Consider the following 21,875-nt stretch of genomic DNA (forward strand, 5'->3'; position numbering starts at 1 on the left):
AGGGTGTTCTGCGTGACCTCAGAGCCAGCTGAGGGTCTGACCTCCCTTCTGTATCCTCATGGCTCTTTTCCCTCTGCCCACTCCCCAGGCGTCTCACAAGGAGAGTGAGGAGGCCCTGCAGAAGCGCCTGGACGAGGTCAGCCGGGAGCTCTGCCGCTCGCAGACCAGCCACGCCAGTCTCCGGGCAGACGCTGAGAAGGCCCAGCAGCAGCAGCAGCAGCTGGCCGGTGAGGGCGAGGCTTGGCTTGGAGGCCCAGGCGGGGTGGTTAGGGTCTGTGCAGGGGCCAGAACCATAAAGAGAGCCAGTCCTGTTAGCCTGTGAGGCAGGGATTGTGCCCTGTCAGGGGACAGATGAGGTGCAGGGGTGAGGCTCCCCCCCATGGGAGAGTTGGATTGGGGTGGAATTTGTGAGGGGTGGAGGTTATAAAGGCAGGGTGTGGGGAGGACGGGGGCGGGGGAGGGCAGCCTTTAAGGGTTGGGTGATGGCTGAAGGTGCTGCCGTCTCCAGCCTTGTTTGCTGTGGCGGAGCCGGGGCTCCTGAGAGCATTGGTGGCTTTCTCAGCTGACTTCTTCTGGACCTTTCTGGCTCTCCTGGCTCAGTTAGCTCAAGAGGCCAGGTTTGGAAGGTGGGTCTATGGTCCCCCTGTGCTCATAGGTCTGCTTCACAATCAGGAGGGGATGGCAAAGTCAGGGGCACCCAGGGCCCCTAGAGAAAGAAGACAGACAATGTCAGCGACAGCTCCATGGTCACTTGCTCAGTATTTCCTGAGCGGCTGCCATGGGCTGAACACTGCTGTGGGTACTCAGGGCATGGCCAGGGGTGAAGCAGTGGGCATCTGTGCAATGTTCCAGCAGGAGAGACAGACATAGGTAGATAGACACATGTCAACAGGGTCAGACAGTCTGTGCTCTACAGATTTCAAATAGACAGCATGACCTAGAGCAGGGTTGACAGCTGTTTCTGTGAAGAGCCAGATAGTAAATATTTTAGGTTCTATAGGCCAGATGGTATCTGTCACAACTGCTCAGCTTTGCTGCCATAGTGTAGAGCAGCTCCAGACATATAAACAGACAGGTCTGGCTAGGTTTCAATAAAGCTTTATTTACAAAAATGGGTGGTCCCTGGGCTTTGCTGACCCCTCCTCTCATCGCCAGGTGTGGCTTTAGAATCGGCAGTTGGGGAAGGGGGCAGGTGTTTAAGTTGAGATATGGAGGATGGAAGGAAGGGGCAGAATGGTAAGCAAAGGACTCCTGCAAATGGGAATTTGAACTTAGCCTGTACAAGAAGTAGAAGGTCAGCGAGTAACTGAAGCAAGAAAGCAAGTGGGCAGTGTGGGGCCAGATGGGTGACCTGCCCTGTGAAGTGTTTGGGTGCAGTGTTCAGTGATGGAAGGGTTCAGAGAGTTTGGGGGATGGCATGGTCCCATTTGCACTTCTGAATGCTTGGATGCTGGGTTGAGAACTGACTGGAAGGGCAAGAGTGGTCCAGGGGACCAGGAATAAGGCTCTTGCAGTCATTCAGGCCGTAAGGAAATAGTGCTGGGCCCAGTCACAGAGGTGCTTGTGAGGGAAGGATGGACTTGGCAGACAGTCGATGTAGAATCCATAGGCCTGGAAGAGGAGAGAGAGGTGGGAGCCCAGGAAAGCAGAGCAACCGGGATGGGGAGGTTGGAGTGCTGGATTTGAGTTGCCTAAGCAGAGCTTCGTTTGAAAGTGTCAGGCAGCTGAGCCTTGGTGTGGGGATGAGACCAGAGCTTTGGGACTTTGCAGAGTCATAGACACGTGGATGACATTTAGAACCATGGGACTTACCTGAGGTCATCAAGGAAGGACACCCCCAGAAGACCCCTGCCCTTAGTCTCAGCTAATATGAGCCAGTCTCATAGAGAACCAATTTTTAGAAACTGCAACTGAAATCCATTCTAGATTTTCATCATAAGTGCTCTGAGGGCATTTTATTCTACCCTAACAAGTCCTCGAGAGCAAAGCCGAGGTGTGACTTTCTCCAATAGCTAATGAGATGCCCAGGGGTCAGAAGTAAGTCTTAAACCCCAGACACACGGAAGCGGCAAGGAGTTCTCAGGTGCCCGTGTGCTGAGGGGCAGGCATGGTGTCCAGCCCAGGCATTTGCTGCTCCTGACCTGTCCTTGCTCCCCTTCTGGCCCAGAGCTGCACAGCAAATTACAGTCCTCCGAGGCGGAGGTGAAGAGCAAGTGCGAGGAGCTGAGTGGTCTACATGGGCAGCTCAAGGAGTCCAGGGCAGAAAATTCACAGCTCACAGAGAGAATCCGGTCCATCGAAGCCCTGCTGGAGGCAGGCCAGGCCCGGAATGCCCAGGTCAGCTGGCACTTCCTTCCTGGGGCTGACAGGAGGGGAGGGAGAATGCCATCGAGTTCTGAACTTGACCTGGACACCACCACCACCACCACCACCACCACCACCACCACTGTGTAGAGTGATGAGAGCAAATCCCCTCCCCACCACCAGTTGCCAAGTGAAGTGAGACTCACAGTGACTAAGGAGCTCTCTGTCTCTCATTCCAGGCCAGCCAAGTGGAGGCCGACCAGCAGCAGGCACGGTAAGTGGAGGTGGAATGGAGGGCTGCAGCCTCAGCACAGGGTGGCCCAGGGAGCTGGAGACATCAGTGGGGCACACAGCTCCCCTGGAAGGAGCCCCTTTCAGAGGCCCCTGCCTTTCTCCATCCCTCCAGTGACAGGAGAGGCCTGGTCAGGAAAGAAGGCAGCCTTGCAAGTAGCTCCTTGCCTTCTCTCAAGGAGCAAGACTGATCTGTGTAGAGAGTGCCAGGTGCCTCCTGCCATCTACCCATCTCTCGATTGGGAGGGGCTAGTTGGTTGGCAGTTCTCTGTCTACAGACTTTAGAGACTTAAGTCATAAATCAAATAGAAAGATGGTTGCACAGCCTGAATGGAGAACCTGGGAGGCGGCCCAGGCTTTTTGCGCAGATTTGGGACGTCAGTACAGTTCAGAGCTGACCCAAGTCGAAGAGTCATTACTCTGCTGGCAGACCTGTTTTCCCTGTGTTGGCCCAGCACCAAGCGGTGCTCAGGGACTGTTTGCTTTTGTTACGGCCAGAGCCCACATCTGGGTTAGGTGGCTCAGGTCAGGGGGGCCAGCGTCCTTGGGACTGTCACATCTGGGGTATGTGTCCCTCAGCAGATGCCCAGAGGCTCAGGAGGTGAGCCCTGGCTGCTGTGGACAGGGGTCCACAGAACAGCCATGTGGGGGTGAATCAGGGAGGATATCTCTTGCTCTGGCTGCCGCTACCAGTGAGTCATCTCCTTGTACCTCCTAGCCCATGGCCCATGTTCCCTGGCCTCAGGCTCCAGGGTTTGGGGGCTGAGGAAGGAAGCCAGTTGCCCAGCGGGCCCAAAATGCCTTGCAGAACTCAGAATCAAACCCTCTCCAACTTCCTTTTCCAGAAAGGTTGGGGGGATCTTTGTTTCTCATGGTATTTGTTGGAATAGAGAGGTTGTATTTTTAGGTTTTTGCTGTTGTATTTAAAAAAATAATAATAATAAATAAATATATATATATATATATATATATATATATATATAATTGATTTCAGAGAGGAAAGGAGAGGGGGAGAGAGAGAAACATCCATGATGAAAGAGAATCATGGATCAGCTGCCTCCTGCATGTCCCCTACTGGGGATCGAGCCCACAACCCAGGCACGTGCCCTTGACTGGAGTTGAACCCAGGACCTTTCAGTCTGCAGGCTGACGCTCTATCCACTGAGCCACTCCAGCTGGGGCATTTGCTGTTGTATTTTAAGGTCAGATTCTGGCCATGCAGCGAATTTCTAGGGGACTTTAATCATGGTACAAATAGGGGTCATTCCTATTCTTTGCATCATGCAGATGTGTTTGGCAGAAATTTTTTTTTTTAACTTCCTTCTTAGACATGTTATCTGAAAGTTGTATCTAGACCAGGCCATTCTGTTCTGGGGTGGAATTGAGGGATCTTGCTCCAGACGGTCTAGAACGCGGACAGTGGCCTGCTGAGTCTTCTTCCTCGGGGCCTTGTTCTTTTGGGGACCCTCCTGAAGGCAGGCTGTTGCATAATGCAGCTGTGAGGGTGTAAGGGGTCCCATATAGGAGTTTGGAGGGTGGGGTCAAGGTGCTGTGGGCCTGAAACCAACATCTAAGAAATCGACAACTGTCTTTAAGGCCAGATTTAGTTTTGGAATTAAAATATGAGGTGGTTGGTTTATAGTGGATGTCCAATCCCAGATAGAGAGGCTGGGACCACCAGCACGCTTGGCTCATGCTGGAGTTGTGGCTGCTCCTAATATGCATTAGAATAGTGGTTATCAAAGTGTTTTTGGTAGTTGCCCACAATAAGAAGTACAAATCTGTATGCCCCCCCCCCTGGTGGCCATGGCAGCCCTCTGGCAGGAGGTCCTTGGTGGGGCTTCTGTCCCTGGGGCCTTCCTGGTCCTAAATCTCTCTTTTTTTTTAAATCCTCACCTGAGGTTATTTTTTCCATTGTTTATCAGAGAGAGTAAAAGGGAAGGAGGGAGGGGGGAGAGAGAGAGAGAAACATTGATGTGTTAGAGACACTTAATTGGTTGCCTCCTGCACGGCCCCCCCCCCCCCCCCAATGGGGGCCAGGGATTGCCCTTGACCGGGAATCGACCTGGTGACCCTTCAGTGCATGGTGTGGGTCGACACTCCAACCACTGAGAAACACCAGCCAGGCCCAGTCCTAAATCTTAATGCACAAGATGACATATCCAAGTGTCCATTTGAAGCCCATTCCTCAGAACAGCTAGTACAGTTATAGTGTCAGCCTTTCACCTTCTAGATGATGAGATTGGACAAAGTCCACTGGGCCATTGCGTCTGGAAGAAGAGTGAAAAGATGAGGCCTACATCTTGCCAACCCTATGGTCTCTGGGGGTTGCACCAAGGGCACAGACTGCAGGAGGAGTCCTTGGATCCCACAGAATTAGGTTTTGGACAAAGCATGATCCCGCTGTACGCAGTGAGCTGCCAAGAATAGCGGTGCTGAGTCTCTGGGTGTGCAGGCGCCACATGAGTCTATAGTTCAGATGTCCTCGGAGAAGGGCCAGCTGACAAGTTCGGTGGGGACAGAGCAGGACCAGGTTGACCAAGAGCCATGTAACGAGGCAGTGGGCTTGGTTCATTAGAGGAAAAAGCTTCTCTGAAAGCCCTACTGTCATGGCCTATCCCTGCTCTGGCCCCCGTGGCTGCTCTGACCCCTGCAGTCTCTGTGGCCATAGTCATCAAGTGGGACTCTGGTGGCCTCAGAGGCCTGCACCCTGGTCCCTGGGCACATAGGATGAGTGAGGGGAGCGGGTGGCAGTTTGGTCTTTCCCAAAAGTTTGTGCCCTGGGAGGCAGTCGGGAGTGGGAGGTGCTCCTGGCTAGGGTGGGCACCCAGGCAGAGGAAGGGTCCCTCCCGAGACAAGACTGTGGGCGTTGTGTGCCCTCAGAGCCCACAATGACTCCACTATTTCCTTTCAGCCTCAAGGAATTGGAGTCCCAGGTATCATGTCTGGAAAAGGAGGCCACCGAGCTCAAGGAGGCGGTTGAGCAGCAGAAAGTGAAGAACAATGTGAGTATTGGGCGTGTGTATGCGGAGGAGGGGCGGGGCTAGCTGCCTCTTTACATGCCATTGTGCTACTCACTGCTGAAAGCCTGCCTTTGGGGTCCACCCAGAGTCCCAGGGCAGACTCCCATTAGATCAGCTTGGGTCATGTGTCCTGGCACGGAACCCCCATGAGGACAGAGATGTGCTGATTGGCCACTTTGCTGGGATCACATGGTCAGTCATCTTGAAGCTAGTGTCAGGAGACGGGCTGCCCCCCCACCGCCCCTCACAGAGCCTGTTTCGGGTAGCCCTGTCTGCTCTCCCCAGAAGAGATTCCCCTTGTACCTCCATGTGCCTGGCTTGGTGACAGGAACCTCTTTTTTCTTAGGAGCCAGGCTGGCCCTCCCCCCTCCAGAATAGCATCTCCCTGAAAAGATGCCCACCCTCCTCACGCCCTGTGCACAGCCACCCCATAGTGGGCTGCAGCACCTTGGCCTTGTGTTGTCTGCCCCAGAGAAGCCCAGTGGGTGTGGCCCAAGAGGAAGGGCACTTTGTCCCTTTGCAGGCCTCCTGTGGGGTCCAGAGCAGGGTCGGGAGGCTCTGCCCTGCTGAGACTCTCTGAGGCAGCTCCTGGGGGATGTGTAGCTGCTGCCCCGTCTGGCTGCTGACTGTTCCACATCTTCCCCCTCAGGACCTCCGAGAGAAGAACTGGAAGGCGATGGAGGCCCTGGCCTCAGCCGAGAAAGCCTTCGAAGAGAAGCTGCGCTCCCTGACCCAGGCCAAGGTCAGTCCCAGCCTTAGACATGCCTGATAGTGAAGACTCAGTCAGCAGCACCTGTGTAGTTTAGCCAACCACAAAACTCACAAACTGCGCGTAGCACAGCCTTGGCCCTGGCGCATCTCAGAGATCCACACCCGGGTCCTCCTCCAGGGCAGCACATGTGCCCGGCTCCCGCAACTTCCCTCCCTTCCTTGAGCTCGTCCTAAGATAACGGGTGTAAATGTACTTTTGATTGCCTTTTCTCACCTGGGCTCTTTGCCATCAGGGGGCAGAGATGGGCCATGGAGGCCGTGAGCTCAACATTGGGCCATCTTTGAAACCCTGATATTTTGTCTGATCCTTCTGCTTTCTGAGGCCCTCTGAAGTCGTGGTGCAGTAGGTTCTGTGATTGCTCTCTGCAGTAAGTCACAGAGGGGAAAGACATCATTGGCAGCACTTAGGCCTTGAAGGCCACGTTGGTCCTGGGTTCTGTGCAACCCGGGTTGGGGAGAAGGCAGGCATCTCAGTGTCCGGGGCCCTCATATCACTTCTGAAGCTCTGGGCTGGGAGCCAGTGCTGAGGCTCCGGCCGGGCATGGCCTGCAGCAGCAGCAAGTGGAGGCCTCGCTCATCGTGTCTCATGTTTGCCGTTTTCAGGACCTTTGCAGTGACTTCATGAACCTTCAGGAAGCCCCTGAGACGAGGGAGGTGGAGGGCTGGCCTCGGGTCCCATTGTGGCAGCTGTACCTAGACTCCCCAGGGTGTGACCTGACCTGGCCTTTATGTGGCAAATGCAGAATCTATGACTAGAGATGCCACCTGATTTGCTTGTGGTCACGCAGCCAGATAAAGACAAGAGCTGGCCTCTGGGTCCACTGGCTCTGGCTTCGAACTCCCACGACTGGGGTCCTGAATGGTGGTCATGAGGTTGGGGGTCTGTGGCAGGCATTGTCTCTGGGTCACTGGTGAGGCAAGAAGGGTCTGCTTCTAAGACTTCCAGACCGTGTGGGTGCTGTGGTCAAGCTGGTGTCCGTGGCCGTCCTCCACGTGCACGTTGCAGAACACCAGTCACAGCTCTTACCCGGGCGGCGCCCTAGTGCTGCCCCTGGGGCCCAGGCCGTGTGGAGAGTGTGGCTGTGGCAATAGGTCCACCTGCTGTAGCTATTAGAAAAACTGTTTTAGCCAGAAATCTCCTGTGGCCACCCCCCCACAGTGTGCAGAGAGGGGATGTTATCTGTCTCCAGGGGGCGCTGCTGTCCTAGGCTTTATAGCTACTTTGGTCCTTCATGCTTTGAAGAGGAGCCTCAAGGAGGACCACTGGGGCCGCTGGTTGAGTGCGGCATGGCCCACGGCATAAGGCACAGTGGGAATACTGATTCTCCCTCCAATGTTGCCAGGAGTCCCGCCACCCCTGGCCAGCAGTAGCTCCTAACTTTGGTGGCTACTGGGAGATACATCTCTGCCTCCTTGTCACCTCCCACAGCAGCTCGGACCCCACCCTCCCCATAGTGTGTTACCCCCCTCCCCCGAAATCGACAACTGATTTAGCCTAAGTATCTGTGGAGAGGTGTTGGATTAACCCATATCTGCCACATGGGCCAGCCTGCTGTCTCCCTTTATTAGAGCTGAATCTGTTTAAAATAGAGCAGGCACAGGCTAGGTGGCCAGGACTGGCCACTAAGGTTAAACCGCCCCCTCAATCAACCCCATGAAGCTACCCACCTCCTCCCTCCCCTTATGGGGTGGAAACCCCAGCATCTCTGGGGACACCCCCCGCCCCTGCCCCCCAGGAGTTACCCTAAACCTTCACGTCTGAGAATTGCCTTCCCCCCTGCAGGAGGAATCTGAAAAGCAGCTCACGCTAACTGAGGCACAGACCAAGGAGGCGCTGCTGGCTCTGCTCCCAGCACTTTCCAACTCAGCCCACCAGGTAGAAGGGGGGGGCTGTACCCTCAGACCCCACTGCTCATCAAGAATGTCACTGAGTCCCCTTTGCACATGCTCATTGCAGAGTTACACCGAGTGGCTCCAAGAACTCAAGGAGAAAGGCCTGGAGCTGCTGAAGCAGCCGCAAGTGAACACAGAGCCGACCTTGGTAAGCATGGCGTAAACAGGCCCTCGTGGGGCTGCCCCTTGCTTTCTTGTCCACAGGAAGGGAGGAGTTATGGTTTCATCAGGACTCGGGAGAAACCTCTGTGCTTGGCTAAGCAGACCCCTGTACTGCCCTCTGCCCTTAGGACCTGGCCTCCAAGCTGAGGGAGGCCGAGGAGACCCAGAGCAGCCTGCAGGCCGAGTGTGACCAGTACCGCACCATCCTGGCAGAGACAGTAAGCCACGAGGGCTAGGCCTCTGGCTAGGCTTTTGGCTGGGTGTCCCACCAAGGGGCTTCCAGGAAAGAGCTTTCTGGGCCTGCAGGGCAGGAGGCAGGGTGGTATGGGAAAGAGCCCTGGGTTCAGATGCAGGCTCGGTGGGACTTTGGGCAAGTCACTGCCCAGTCTGGCCCCATTTTGTTGGCTGAATGGTAAAAGGGATGAGGAAGGCACCCAGGTCTTCATGACCCCTAAGCTGTGATGAGGGCGGGAATGAAGGTTTGGGGCTGCTCTCAGGGGACAGAGAGATTTGGTCAAAACAAGGAACAGTCTGGGAAGGAAAAGGAAGGCGGGACCATTTGGCTGACAGCTGGCTTGAAGCTGTGGCCTCTGGCTCCAGGAACAGTGCTGGCCCATCCTGTGTTCCTCATGCTGGGCCACTGAGGTTGCGTGGTTGACAGACTCAGCCGAGATGAGAATGCCTGTGGCCTCATTTGGGTCACAGGCCTCATTCCCATGCATGGCCCACAGCCTTTGTTCACACTCCCGGACTGTGGCCCACCTTGTTCCTCATGTGACGCTGACTGACCAAATCAGAGCAAGGCCACACTGGCAGTCAGGCAGTCATCACAGAGGGACTGAGGGCAGGAAGACTCAGTGGTGTGTTTACGTGGGGTGGGCCTCCAGAGAGAGGGCCCTGCCTCACTGCCTGTCCCCCCAGGAGGGTATGCTCAGACACCTGCAGAAGAGTGTGGAGGAGGAGGAGCAGGTGTGGAAGGCCAGAGTCAGCACCACGGAGGAGGAGCTCCAAAAGGTACAAGGTCCTCTGACCCTCGCAATGGCCCAGTGACGAGAGCATTGCTCCAGGGGTCCACCTTCCTAGGAATCCAAACATAACTTACTTAAGACAGCTGGGTCAGAGTTCTGTAAAATCCAGGGGGAAAGCCGATGGCATCATTTGGGAGACAGGGTTCACATTTGCTGGGTTTTGGTGATGCCATATTTATAGGCAATTGCAGAATGACAGATATGTCCTCAGCCTCAGAGACCACCTTTCCCCCTGCTCTCCTCCAGGAAGAGGCTGTGGGGTCATGCTCAGAGTGTGCGGGCACCACAGGGCTTCCTGAGAGATGGGGCTCAAGTTTGACACATGCCTTCCCCTTGCCTTGTAGTCACAGGTCACAGTGAAACATCTTGAAGAGATTGTAGAGAAGCTAAAAGGAGAACTTGAAAGTTCAGATCAGGTGCGTATGGAGGGTTAGAGGGCTACTTTCCTTATTACTGAGAAACGTTATTACGAGGCTACCTTAGTCATTCCCCTGTGGACCAAGTGTCTTAAGAGTGGCTAGGGGTTCTTATCAACCCTGCTTTTCCTTAATGAGGGCCTTTTATAGCCTGAGCCGTTTGAGACCACGTGGGCTGTTTGCAGAATGCCCAGCCCTGGTGAGCAGTGGCTTCTGCAGTGGCCTTCTGAGTCGTGGGAGGTGGGCCCACTGCTGTCGGGAGACATACTGTCAGCCCTGGCTATGAAGAAGGTACTCCTGGTATCCACCCAGCAAGTCAGTGTGAACACTCCTCTCCCCGACTGCTGAGGGCTGAGAACACAGACCCAGGATTACTGGAGCTTAGGAACAATTTTTAGGAAGGGGTTCTGTTGCCATGGACTTGTTTCTGTCTGGCTTTGATTGGTTCCATAGTCGTTGGGCTGTGGAGGTCTCTCTTAGCCCTTATCTCAGGGCCAGCTATCTGTCGCCCATCACCCTGTTCCCCGGTGGCTGACTCTTGGCCTCTGACATGTGCATGTGCATGTCCAGGTGAGAGAGCACACCTCGCATCTGGAGGCCGAGCTGGAGAAGCACATGGCAGCCGCTAGCGCTGAGTGCCAGAGCTATGCGCAGGAAGTGGCAGGGGTGAGTCTCCCCAGGGTCCCGGCCTGCCCAGAGGCTCCTCCTCAGCAGCTCTCATTTACAGGAGCTCAAAGCCCCAGTTCTCCAGCTTTGCTCTAGGCCTTGAGCCGACAGGGCAGGGGTGAGCTGGGATGGTTGAGCAGCAAGAGAATTCTCCACCTGGTTTGGTGACACCATTCTGGGGAAAATTGATTTAAATCTGATACTGTTTTCTGACTTCTGAAGCAGGAAGGACAAACCTGGCACCCTAATTCTGGTTTGATCTCAAACTTTTGGCCTTATTTTGCGCGACAGTCCGTAAACATTTGCAAAAGCTCCAGACGAGATAGACTGTGAATGCCGGCTTTTCCTAAGTCTTCAGAAAGGAAACAGGAGCTGCTAGAGGCCTGGGAGCCCATGTGCTCACTCTGCCCTGCATGCTCTTAAGGGTCTGGGTTACAGGGATGTAGCAGATTGTGTTTAGGTGTTAACTCACAGGCGCTGGTTTTCTCTTCTCTATCCTTTGCCCCCATCACCTGGGTCTGTTTTACTTCTCAAGTTGAGGCAGCTTTTATTAGAATCTCAATCTCAGCTGGATGCAGCCCAGAGTGAAGCCCAGAAACAGAGCAATGAGCTTGCCCTGGTGAGTGAACATGGGGTGGGGCAGTGGCATGAGATGTGGAGGGGTGGGTGTGTGTGTGTGTGTGTGTGTGTGTGTGTGTGTGATTGATTTCCAGTCCCACTTTTACATCCTGTCAAAGGTGATGGGGCCACGTGCACCAGTTTGGGCCAGGCTTTGCTTGGGCTGTGCTTAAGGGGCTCCTTGCACATTAGCTCAGACCTCTAAGCTGGGCCTGTGGCTGCTGGCACCAGTGTACTCAGGCCCCACTTCCCATGTCTCCTGGGGCAGGGCTGGGTGTTAGGGAGGTCTGCCCCTGAGTCCAGTGCCACCTGGAGCTTCTGGGCTTGGCTTGTCTGCCCCCGGGGCTGTCAGCACAGACCTTGCCCTCTGGGACTTCGAACCTTTCTCACTGCAGCAGAGGCCAAGACCAGTTCTGTCCAGCCCATGGCTGAGAGGCCTGCTCTGCGCCTGGCAGTAGAAGCAGACTTGCAGAGCTCCTGTGTGCACTTGGCTTCTGGGCCCTCCCACTTTTCAGTGTTGGTGTCTGATCACAGTCCCCGCTCCCTGTCAGTCAGCCCAGCCTTAAAGAGGCAAGCCCACTGGTCCCAATACCAGCTCCAGGGCTAGGGCTGTAAATAGCAGCCTCTAAGGTCATAGGCATGTGGTGTATCTGCATGGTTGTTTTAATAATTCTGAACCAGTTGACAGTTAGAAATTGGGAGATGTTGAACATAGATGGATGAACAAACCCATGTCTGGGTTTCTGTGAGGGGACCAGTCTCATGTATGGGCTGCCATTCCCATAGCAGCATCTGCTGAGCTTGCAGCCCCTGCATGGTGCACATGCTCCTGACTCCCTGGGGGCCTTACCTGGGACTGTCGCACCAGAGAGTGGGTGTCATCCAGACTGAGTCACCGCCTGAGCCCAAGGACCACTTCCTAAAGCAAGATCTGGGTGATAGGCTCCCGGGGCACTGCCCAGGCTGGGGGCACGTGTGGAGCAGACGCCCCTGAGTGCTCATCATTAGCCCAGGCAGTTTGGCTTCTGCCTTTAGGGGTTGTTGGGAGGAAGGGAAGGAAGCCAGGGAGCAGGGCCCACACTTGGGGTGTCTGAGACCACCCATGTCTCCTGGAGAGCTTGGCCAAGGGCCCACCCAGACCCCTTAACTGGAACCTTTATCTGAGCTTCATGGGTGATGATGCTGTTGCCTCTTCAGATCTGAGCTCAATGGTCTCAGGGCTTGGGGATCACTCATGTGTCATTTGCCCCCAGCAGTGGACTCAGGGGTAGGGGAACCTTATTAGATAAGTGTCCTCTCGTAATCTCTTCCAGACCCCATAAAGGGCTCTGAACAGTGGTCTATGTCCAGAAGGAATCCAGGACCTAGGCAGTGTGATGCATGCTGAGCCTGTCAGCACCTCTCACTCCCTTTTGAGTTCCTCCGTTGTGTGCGCCTTGCGTCCACCAGGGGTCACCTTGCTCCCGGGGAGGGTTTTGTGCCGGCAGGCCAGCCCAGGCCCCTCATTAGTTACAGGTCACAGTAACCAAACCAAGTGCCCTGAGGGGCTTTGACTGTTGAGAGCATCTGCGGCCCTCCCAAGGGGGGGTCTGTATGTGTGCGCAAGGTAGGCGTGCGTCCGGCTTGGCATTTGCACAAACCCACCCCTCCGTTTCAGGTCAGGCAGCAGTTGAGTGAGATGAAGAGCCACGTAGAGGATGGTGACGTAGCTGGGTCTCCAGAGGCCCCCCCAGCAGAGCAGGACCCTGTCGAGGTTAGGGCGGTGAGCTGGTCCTCAGATGTCTGTCACTAACCACCCCCGGGCTCCTCCACCCCAGTTGGAGTGCAGGGACAGTAGGCCTCTGTTCTGGCTAAACACTCGCTACTTGCAGCCTCCACTGCCTGCCCTCCCACCCCTCTGCCCTGATACTCGGGAGTGGGCCATCCAGGCCTGAGGAAGCCGCAGAGCAGGTGAAGGGCAGGGAAGGTGTCCAGGTGGGGTGTTAGAGGCTTGATCCTAACATGTGCAGAGGGGGATGGAAGAGGGAGGAGGGGAAGCCAGGCCTGTGATTAGGGTCTGATCTCCCACTGTGGCCCTTGCTGATGCATCACTAGCAGGGTGCTTGCTCTCCAACTTTTGACCCAAGTAGATGCTGCCAAGAGCCCTCACCAGGAGGCAGGGGCCTATCACCAGAGTGGCAGTGGGCTGGTTGCTGGATGGGGAGACCACTGTGGGGCGGGGCTTGCCCAGTGGCTCTGAGGCATCCTTGTCCGTGGGCCTCATTAAAGGTCAGCAGAGGTCCCACCAGCATCTCCCTTCAGCCACATCAGCTTTTGTCCCCAGAGGCTGAGGCACCATGTCCCTGTAAGGGGGAGCTTTGGAATCAACTTGGTTGGCTGGCTGGTGGGCAAAGGTCCCTCCAGCTGGGCAGAAGCAGGGAGAGGCAGCAACACTAGAAGCAGCTAGAAGGTGGAGCCTCCAGGTCTCAACCTTCCCAGGAGCCCTGGGCTCCCAAGAGGATCCTTCACCAGGTTCCCAAAGGACGTTTGGGGTGTTTCCACACAGCTGAAGACGCAGTTGGAGCGGACAGAAGCCATCCTGGAGGACGAGCAGACGCAGCGGCAGAAGCTCACAGCTGAGTTTGAGGAGGTGAGGCCCTGCCTGGGGGTCCTGAGCCATCAGCTGTGTTGGCGATGGTGGAGGGTCCTACCCTTGGGGCTGTTGCTGTGCAGTTGTCACCTGCCTCATGTCCACAGGCTGGAACTGTTGTCCCATCATGCTGGGCGCCCTTCCATCCCAAATGGGCTAGTTGAGGGTTTGTGAGGCGACTCCCCAACCCCATGCCGTAAGCCCTTTGCCCCTTCTCTGCCAAGGCTCAGAATGCAGCGTGCCGGCTACAGGAGGAATTGGAGAAGCTCCGTGCCAGCGCCTTGGACTCAGCAGATGCAGAGGCAGCCACACAGTTGAAGGTAGAAGGGCAGCTCTGGGCACTGCCTTCCCATTGTCACCACCTGGAGCAGGAATGGGAGAGGAGCCATCCTGCGGCCCCTTAGGCAGATGCAGCCTAACTTGATCGTTGGGGGGTAGTCCCTAAACCTCCAGTGTCATATACGCCAGCCACTAGTCACTGTGGCTATTTAAATTTAAATGAAACACAATTTGAAGTTCAGTTCCTCAGTCGCAGTGACCATATTGCACGTGTTTAGCAGCCACCACATCTGTCCAGTGCACATCAGAACATCCCACTGTCACAGCTGGCAGTGCTGGTAGATAGGCACAGGCCTAACGGTAACCTGTCAGCTCCCGATCATCACTGCCGGTCTGGTGAGCAGGAGACAGCGTCCTCCTACCTCCCCAATGTGCAGGCTGGTCCCCTTCAACCCTCTGATCCATAGGAGAGACTAGAAAAAGAGAAGAAGTTAACGAGTGACCTGGGACGTGCAGCCACCAAATTACAGGGGCTTTTGAAGACAACCCAGGAGCAGCTGGCAAAGGAGAAAGAGACAGTGAAGAAGTTGCAGGAGCAGCTGGACAAATCAGTGAGTGTCCTGGCCATGCAGGGCCACTGGTTCTCAAGGGCTGCTGGGAAGGGTTGGGCCTGGTGCTGGAGGCCCAGGACTCCTGGATGCAGGACCAAAAGGAGTCACAGACCTGGGGCAGAAGGCGTGGGGACAGACTTCTGAAGGTAGCATCAGGATGTGCAGCACCCATGGGTCTCTCTGTGAGAAGCAGTCACACACACACACACACACACACACACACACACACACCCACTGCCAGCCTAAGGCCTGTGGGATCAAGGTCCTCACCCAAACTTGGAACCCTCAGCTCCCACAAACCCTGAGGCATCTCTGCCAGCCCCAGGAGTCAGCTCTGGTTCTCTGATGTGCTGGGTATTCTCCGAAGGGCGTAGAGGGGTGTGGAGGGTTAACCCAGGGGAACTGGAGGTCCCTAGGAGTTGGGGTGAGTCTTCTTGGCTCCTTAGCCCTAATCTTACCCTCCCTCTGCCCTTTGTTCACAGGACGATGGTAGCAGCTCAAAGGAGGGCACCTCTGTCTGAGTCTCCTCTGTGGAAAAAGAAGTTACTGTTCAACTTACCAAAATGCCTTATACATTCCTTAAAAATACACAAACCAACACAGCGTTATCCAGGCCCAACTCCAGTGGCTCTGAGAGAAGCCATTAGAGACAAAGTCTCTTAGAACCACAGAAGTAGATCTTCCAGAACCCCCGTTTGTAAAAGAACCTGTCACATTCGATAAACACTATTCCCCAGGACGAGCCCTGGACCACCACAGAGCAGACACCAAAGCCCTTATCAGCTGTGACAGACCCCGGGTGTGTGCTGGGGAGGCCGGGACCTCTGGCTGTCTGTATGTCGAGATCAGTGCAATTGTTTTGTCTTTCGTGGGTCGGGGGCCAGGAGGTGGGCAGACCAGGTGGTGAGTCTCAAATGCTGTGGCACAGACTGGAGGGGCCCAGCCCAGCCAGGCAGCAGCCCCTCACCCCTGGAAGAAGTTGCCAACCAGAACTGATATGTGACCTCCTGGATGTTATACCATTAAAACCAACATTGTTGCCCGGCAGTGCGGTCTCGTCTGCTCTTCTGGGGCTTCCATGCTGGCTTCATTCTGTGCCTGGACTGAGGAATGAAGAGGGGCTGGATCCCTTAGGAGAGAGAGCAAGTGTGGTTCTTGGTTTCTCTGAAGTCAGAGATTGGCAGCTCAGCCTAAAGTGGGGACGAAATGCGTTGCTTCCTGGTCCCCAGCACTTTTCCCCATCGTGCCTCCCAGGCCCCAGTGTCCACCAGGCAGGAGGAGCAGGCCCTGGATGCCAGGTGGCCAGATGCACTGACTGTGGTCCCCACCCTTGAGGATCTGAGGTTACCTGAGCAGGGCTGTGGGTGGCCTAGGCTGCTGTGTGCTGTGAGCTCTGAGTGAATAAGAGGGTCTCTGTCCTTCTGGCTGGGGCTTGGACAAACATCCATGACCTCAGGAGGGGCAAACCAGGGCTGGAGCATCCAGCTGAGACTTCCTGGGATACTCACAACCCTCTGTGTCCTTTGTGGCCCAAGACAGCATGGTCCAGAAAACCACTGGGTCAAGAGGTGTGTCGGAGACTTTGTAAAAAATAGGAACCTGGAGCTTAAGCAAAAAATGGATTTAGAGGCTGAGTCACAGGAGGGGTTGAAATATCCCAGGATTGGAAGGTGAAACTGAGCAGCCTGGGTTCTTGGAGGCAGATGTCAGCCGTTCTGTTAAGGGGCTGCCCAAACCAAGCACTATCCCATGTCCATCTCCTAACCCTCAGCATCCTGGGAGGGGGTCTCACTGGCTGGGGAGTGAGCACTTGGATGGCTGAGGGGATGGTGGGCTCCCAAGGAAAGGCAACCTTTCGGCTGGTGGGTTAGACTCCTCTGGCATGGTTGTCATGAGAATCTCAAGACCTTGGGAAGTATTGCACTGTGTATCCTTTCACTGCCTTCAGCCCCCACACTTTGAGCATCTGCCAGGAGCCGGACAGTGCTGATCTTAACCTGCACACCAAGTCGTGGTCCCAGCTCTCGTGGAGCGCCTGGTCTGTGGGCCACCTCCCTGTGCTGTGTGGCGTTGTGTGTTGCAGTCATACTGGGAACAGGGAGCTGGAAATTCTGGGAAGGCTTCCCAGAGAAGTGAGCCTAAGCTGGAGGTGGAGTTAACCAGACCAGAAGGCATTTGTCAGGGGAAGGAAAGAAGGGTTCAGGCTGAGGGGACATTACAATTTGGACAGGCAGGGCCGTAGGTAGGAGCCACCTAGGTTTTTTAGACAAGGGAAGACAATTGTACCTATTCCAAAACTTGGGGCTGAAGCGGAGGGGAGCCCATGGGACTTGGATGTCATGGTTCCTGGCCAGGAGACTGAGCAGGAAGAAGTAACATTAATACTTACCACCCTCTGGCTCTCCGGTGAATCTTGCAGTTCCCATGGGAGGTGAACCTCCCATTTTTGCAAACAATCCCAATGAAAAGAAGGTAGCTCACCAAGTAAAAGTCAGGCAGGTTACAAACACATCTCTAATGCTTGGCAGTGCATCACGCAGCCTGGGAGTCATTTGGAGGGAGAATGTCATCTGGCATGTTCAGACCCCATAAAGAGTGGCGCTGAGCCCCACGAACCTGTGGCCCCTCACACTACTTTCTGTGTGCCCTGTGCCGCAGGAGCAGGGGCACAACTCATCCTCCTTATGTTTCCGCCGTGGGCCTGGGGGCCTGCATTTCCATTAAGTTCCCCATCCTGCCTCACTGAGTGCAGAACTGAGAACTCCTATGCCGGGCAGATGCCCTCTGAAGGCACAGGAATGGGAGAACCTCAGAAAGGAAAGGCACAAGAAACCCTGGGGGTACCAAATGGCTGCTTTTGGATTTTGCTTACTCCCTATTCCCTTCTCAGACCACCTGGTGGGGACCCAGTGTCTTCCTGTGAGGAGGAGGTAAAAGTGCAGAGTGTGGGGCCCTGTGAGACTCAGGAAAATGTTACCTGGGGCTCAAGCTCTGAGGGCCCAACATCAGGCCTTCTTCCCTCCAACCCAGCAAGGACTGAGCAGCCCCGAGGCCCAGCAGTGGCATCTCCCAGGCCAGCAGAGGGAGCCCAAGTTTGCCAGGCAACCTGCCAGGCTTCAGTTGGGCCTTGTTGCTAGGGCTGTTTCTGGGCAAGGCTTCATCAGGCTGGGGAAGGAGAAAAAAGATAAACATAAGAGGCTGACAGGCCCCTGGTGTCCCACCATATGGAACTGACAGGTGGGAGCCTGGCTCATTGTCCTGGCTACTCCCGGGTCTTGGCCTGCAAGTACAGCACGACACCCCTACAGCACTGGACCCCTGGCTTTGTAGTCACTTGGAATAAAGTTGTGTGGAGGCAGGAATCACCCAGGCTGGGTTGGAGCATTTGCCAACTAAAAGGCACTGGCTGGCCTGCTAACTGGAAGCACTCCTCTCCCAGAGCCTGGCTTCTGAGGCCACGGCCTGGGCACAGTGCTACTGCTCATCTAGACCAGCGATTTTCAACCTTTCTCATCCCCTGGTACACACACACTAATTCCTAAAACTGCGGCACACACACCAAAAAATAGATTTTTGATGACCTGACAAAAATAGGTATAATTCTGATTCATACACACCAGATGGCTGTCATTTTTTTACAATCTAAGGGAAAAGAGGTCAGTGCCCCCAAATAAGTAGTACACGTAAAAACTCTTGCAGCGCAGGTTGAAAATCGCTTAGACCACCACCAAGCAGAGCTGGGACTAGACACACTCCACAAATACCTTCTCTCTCAGCCTCTTTCAGATTTGGGTTTAACAAGATTCAAAGCACAAAAGAATTGTTCAAGTCCCAGTTCAAGTCACATCCATGGCACTGAATAAGATCTAACCTTAGAAATCCAGGTTAGAAATGAACTCTCTGGGGATTCAAGGAGAAGCGCTAAGGACCAGAAAACAAGACCCTAGTTGCCCTGGTTCTGATACTCCTGAGTTGTGTGACCTTAGGCAAGTTATTTGACCTCAGGCTGGCTTCTGAGGGCACTGGCTACAGGCTGGGTAAGTCCCCTTTCTGCTACCCTTCTAGAACTGCAGAGCCCAAGGACTGCCCTGACCAGCCAAACACAGCTCAAATCATACGTGAGCCTGGCTCCTGGACCCCGCCCCACCACAATGCAATTAATGGTCCTTTTACCAGAGCTTGGTTTGGAGACTGTTTTCAGAAATGCCCCAAATCATGAGAAAGTGATGTATGTGTCCTTGGACATATCTAGTCTCTGACAGTTCAAAGAACAACAAAACCGTCAAGAACCAAAAGCTGCATTTCCTGTGTGTGGACCAAGCCAGCACTGTGGGCAGTTCTGCAAAAGAAACCACTCAAGCCTAATTCTGTTATTCAAGTCATTGTGTTCACTGTTTTCTCAGATTAATGTTCTCTGAAATAACAAACTTCACAGTCAAATTCTGTATTTCTATTAGTAGTGGCTTTATCTGCTGCCAATAGAAATTAGGGCAAAAGAATACTTACTGGATAAACCCTTAGCTTTCCACACACATATTTTTGTCATGTGTTGACTCTTGAAAAAATGTAAGTATGTTTGCTGAAAGCAGAGTACACTGCAGTTTTATTCTTACCAATGTCAGCTAAGGTTCCAAACTCTGGCATCAGAGTGACCTGGAATGCTTCTTTAGCAGGATTCTTGGGCCCCATCCACAGGAATATAAGAAGACTCTCAAAACTTGCCCTATGTAGAAATATAGATAACTAACATCTTCCAATTTCTGGAATAAGAGTGAAGTGTTGGTAGATGTTTACATTATATCTCTGCACACTGCTTGAAATTCTTGCCATAGCACGCATCACACAGACAGATGCGCACCTGCTCGGAGTGGTGCTTAAACCAAGTTGTATCACATGTCCAAGCTAAAACCACAGAAAATACTTTCTAAAGCTCCTTGACCAAATATCTGGTTCTAGCTACATGGCTGATTTCTGAGTAGGCCAACCCTGGGCCTGCAATGCTTCTCAAGAGGCCTGTTAATATACACAGTCACTAAAAGCACTGCAAATAGCAAAACAAGAAAGAATGACAAGCAGCTTATCAGTAAACCAGTAACCAGCACTATTTTCTAGACAATTTTGAACAGTATTTTAATTAAAGCCTTTTTTGCACCTCAAATAAATCAAAGGAGATAAAAGCCTGATATTTGGATTAACATTTGGAATAAGAAAGATTGCCAACTTTTATACCAAATTTCTCATTTTTTAAGAAGAGGGAGCTGTGATCTTAACTGTAATTGTCCGAAATACTCAAACCTCCATAACTTGCCCCATATATGGAAGACAATTTCCTTTATACCCAACTCAAATGTGAATAATTACACAAGAGAATAAGTTAAAAATGCTTCCTTTATTACATAAAGCCAATACAGCTATTTCTAAGTTCAACTGTTTATGCATCTCTATATTATTCAAAGTGTTATGTCTGTGATGTTAAGACAATCATTTCCAAGTGTCATCAGGTAGCAGTTTTTCTATGGGTGTCATCTTTTGTCATACCTGCTCCCCATTTCACATACGGTTGACAAACTGCTCTAGGAAATTAAGAAGTTCTCCCAGGCCCCAGAGTAATCATATACCTAATGTTCTTCCCCACCTTATTGTGCCAGAAACAAAGTTCTGAAGAAGACACAAAGTTTTCACAAGTGTCCCAGCTTATCAATATACTGTTTTATCATTTTCATTAACAAAGCGGATTACAATGGAATGCTAATTTGCATCTTATCTGGTTGTTACAAGATATTGCACATTCTCCTAAGGACACATGATTCTCTAGATGCAAGGTCACTCTCAGAACAGTCTCCCATCTAGTAAGTGGAGAGCTCACCACAGGTGCAAGGAGTTGTTTCCTGTACTCCCAACTACGTGCTTGAAATAGTGCTTTGCAAGATCAGCGCTGATTACTGGTATAAGCATTCACAATTCTGAGACAGTCTTCATTACACATCTGGTAGAATTAAAAGACTGCCTGACTTAATCTTATTGTAGTTAGTGTATTAGTGTTATTACATGTGAGAATTATTTTCCATTATTCAGTTTCACTCAAGAGAGAATAAAGAATTTGGGCAAAAATTATAACCAGGTTATGACCAATTCTCTAAGCTAAAGAAACAAAGTAATTGCTGAAGTTAACAAAGATGCAATAGTTCTCTTCATATGACCTTGCACTGTTTTGTGAACTGCATTATTAAAAAGGAGCTTAGCAAAAATCTTTACAAGCCAACTCATCAAAACAGGCATTTGACCAATAAGAATTTAATTTCATACCAATAGAACTTTAGATTTTAGATTTATTTAGGGCCTTTTGCACATGTTTATAGAATATTTAGTTTACTCTAACAGATGACAAGATAGCTCCCCCTCAGTGAGACTCTGGCCTAAACATATTTGCTTTACTTATATAGCAAGAGGATAACATTAAACATGGAAGCTTTTGATTTGTGGCACTGAACCATGATCTACACAGGGCATCCTTCAAAAGCTACAATTAAGGATCCACCTAGCTTTTCAGCAATACAAGCCCGATTGAGGTCTTCTGGCCCATTTGCTTGACATTCGTGTTTTATGCCTATGGAGGAAAAATAACTCTATTTAGAATTATGGCAGTAGTTTACCTATTTCTCTAAGATAGCAAGCTGTTTTAAAAGATCAATTCCAATATGGATAGAAAAGCTGTGGTATACACAAACAACAATATACTACACAGTAATGAGAATAAATAATCTATAACTACATGCATAAAAATGGATGACAAACAATGCTGACTGAAGCATACATTCTGGATAATTCTATTTATATAACACAAAATCAGCCAAAGCTATTTTATGCTGTTAGAAGCCAGAATATTGGGTATTCTTTGGATGAAAGAGTAAATGGAAGTGGTGTGACTGGAAGGGGCAGAAGTGAGATTTCTGGGGTTACTGTCATTAAATCGAGAAACAACAATTAGGTCAGTTTGTGAAAATTCATTGAGTTCTACAATAATTTATAATATATGTTTTTATAGATACGATGTACTTCAATAAAATGTTAAAAAGCAAGTCTAGCAATATTTTTTTAAAATAAGTAAAAATATGAATATGATGTTTTGATTGCAGTTGATTTAGTCAACTGTGTTGAAGAGTAAAAATATTTATAAATGGCAT

At 52.3% G+C, this 21,875-nt stretch overlaps 2 protein-coding genes across 5 annotated transcripts in view; one reads left to right on the forward strand and one right to left on the reverse strand.

Annotated features, from left to right (window-relative positions):
* RRBP1 (ribosome binding protein 1) overlaps positions 1-15,738 on the forward strand; it is a 70,586-nt gene extending 54,848 nt beyond the window's left edge. For 2 of the 4 annotated variants that reach the window (XM_054724135.1, XM_054724137.1), the window contains exons 8-24: positions 89-227; positions 2,168-2,337; positions 2,544-2,578; positions 5,510-5,600; positions 6,268-6,360; positions 8,173-8,265; positions 8,347-8,430; positions 8,573-8,662; positions 9,366-9,458; positions 9,817-9,888; positions 10,459-10,554; positions 11,090-11,173; positions 12,830-12,934; positions 13,718-13,801; positions 14,026-14,121; positions 14,548-14,691; positions 15,174-15,738. In XM_054724135.1, the coding sequence (XP_054580110.1) occupies positions 89-227; positions 2,168-2,337; positions 2,544-2,578; positions 5,510-5,600; positions 6,268-6,360; positions 8,173-8,265; positions 8,347-8,430; positions 8,573-8,662; positions 9,366-9,458; positions 9,817-9,888; positions 10,459-10,554; positions 11,090-11,173; positions 12,830-12,934; positions 13,718-13,801; positions 14,026-14,121; positions 14,548-14,691; positions 15,174-15,212 (1,608 nt within the window). In that variant the 3' untranslated portion in view covers positions 15,213-15,738. The remainder of the gene's footprint in view (positions 1-88; positions 228-2,167; positions 2,338-2,543; positions 2,579-5,509; positions 5,601-6,267; positions 6,361-8,172; positions 8,266-8,346; positions 8,431-8,572; positions 8,663-9,365; positions 9,459-9,816; positions 9,889-10,458; positions 10,555-11,089; positions 11,174-12,829; positions 12,935-13,717; positions 13,802-14,025; positions 14,122-14,547; positions 14,692-15,173) is intronic. The other 2 variants (XM_054724138.1, XM_054724139.1) reach the window with 2 other exon arrangements.
* A 4,323-nt stretch (positions 15,739-20,061) lies between these two features.
* DSTN (destrin, actin depolymerizing factor) overlaps positions 20,062-21,875 on the reverse strand; it is a 52,156-nt gene continuing 50,342 nt past the window's right edge. Inside the window, exon 4 of the mRNA XM_008141112.3 lies at positions 20,062-21,298. Coding sequence (XP_008139334.1) covers positions 21,189-21,298 — 110 coding nt within the window. The 3' untranslated portion in view covers positions 20,062-21,188. The remainder of the gene's footprint in view (positions 21,299-21,875) is intronic.

The sequence above is a fragment of the Eptesicus fuscus genome, chromosome 12 (genome assembly GCF_027574615.1).
Source record: "Eptesicus fuscus isolate TK198812 chromosome 12, DD_ASM_mEF_20220401, whole genome shotgun sequence".
NCBI classification, from domain to species: Eukaryota; Metazoa; Chordata; class Mammalia; order Chiroptera; family Vespertilionidae; genus Eptesicus; species Eptesicus fuscus.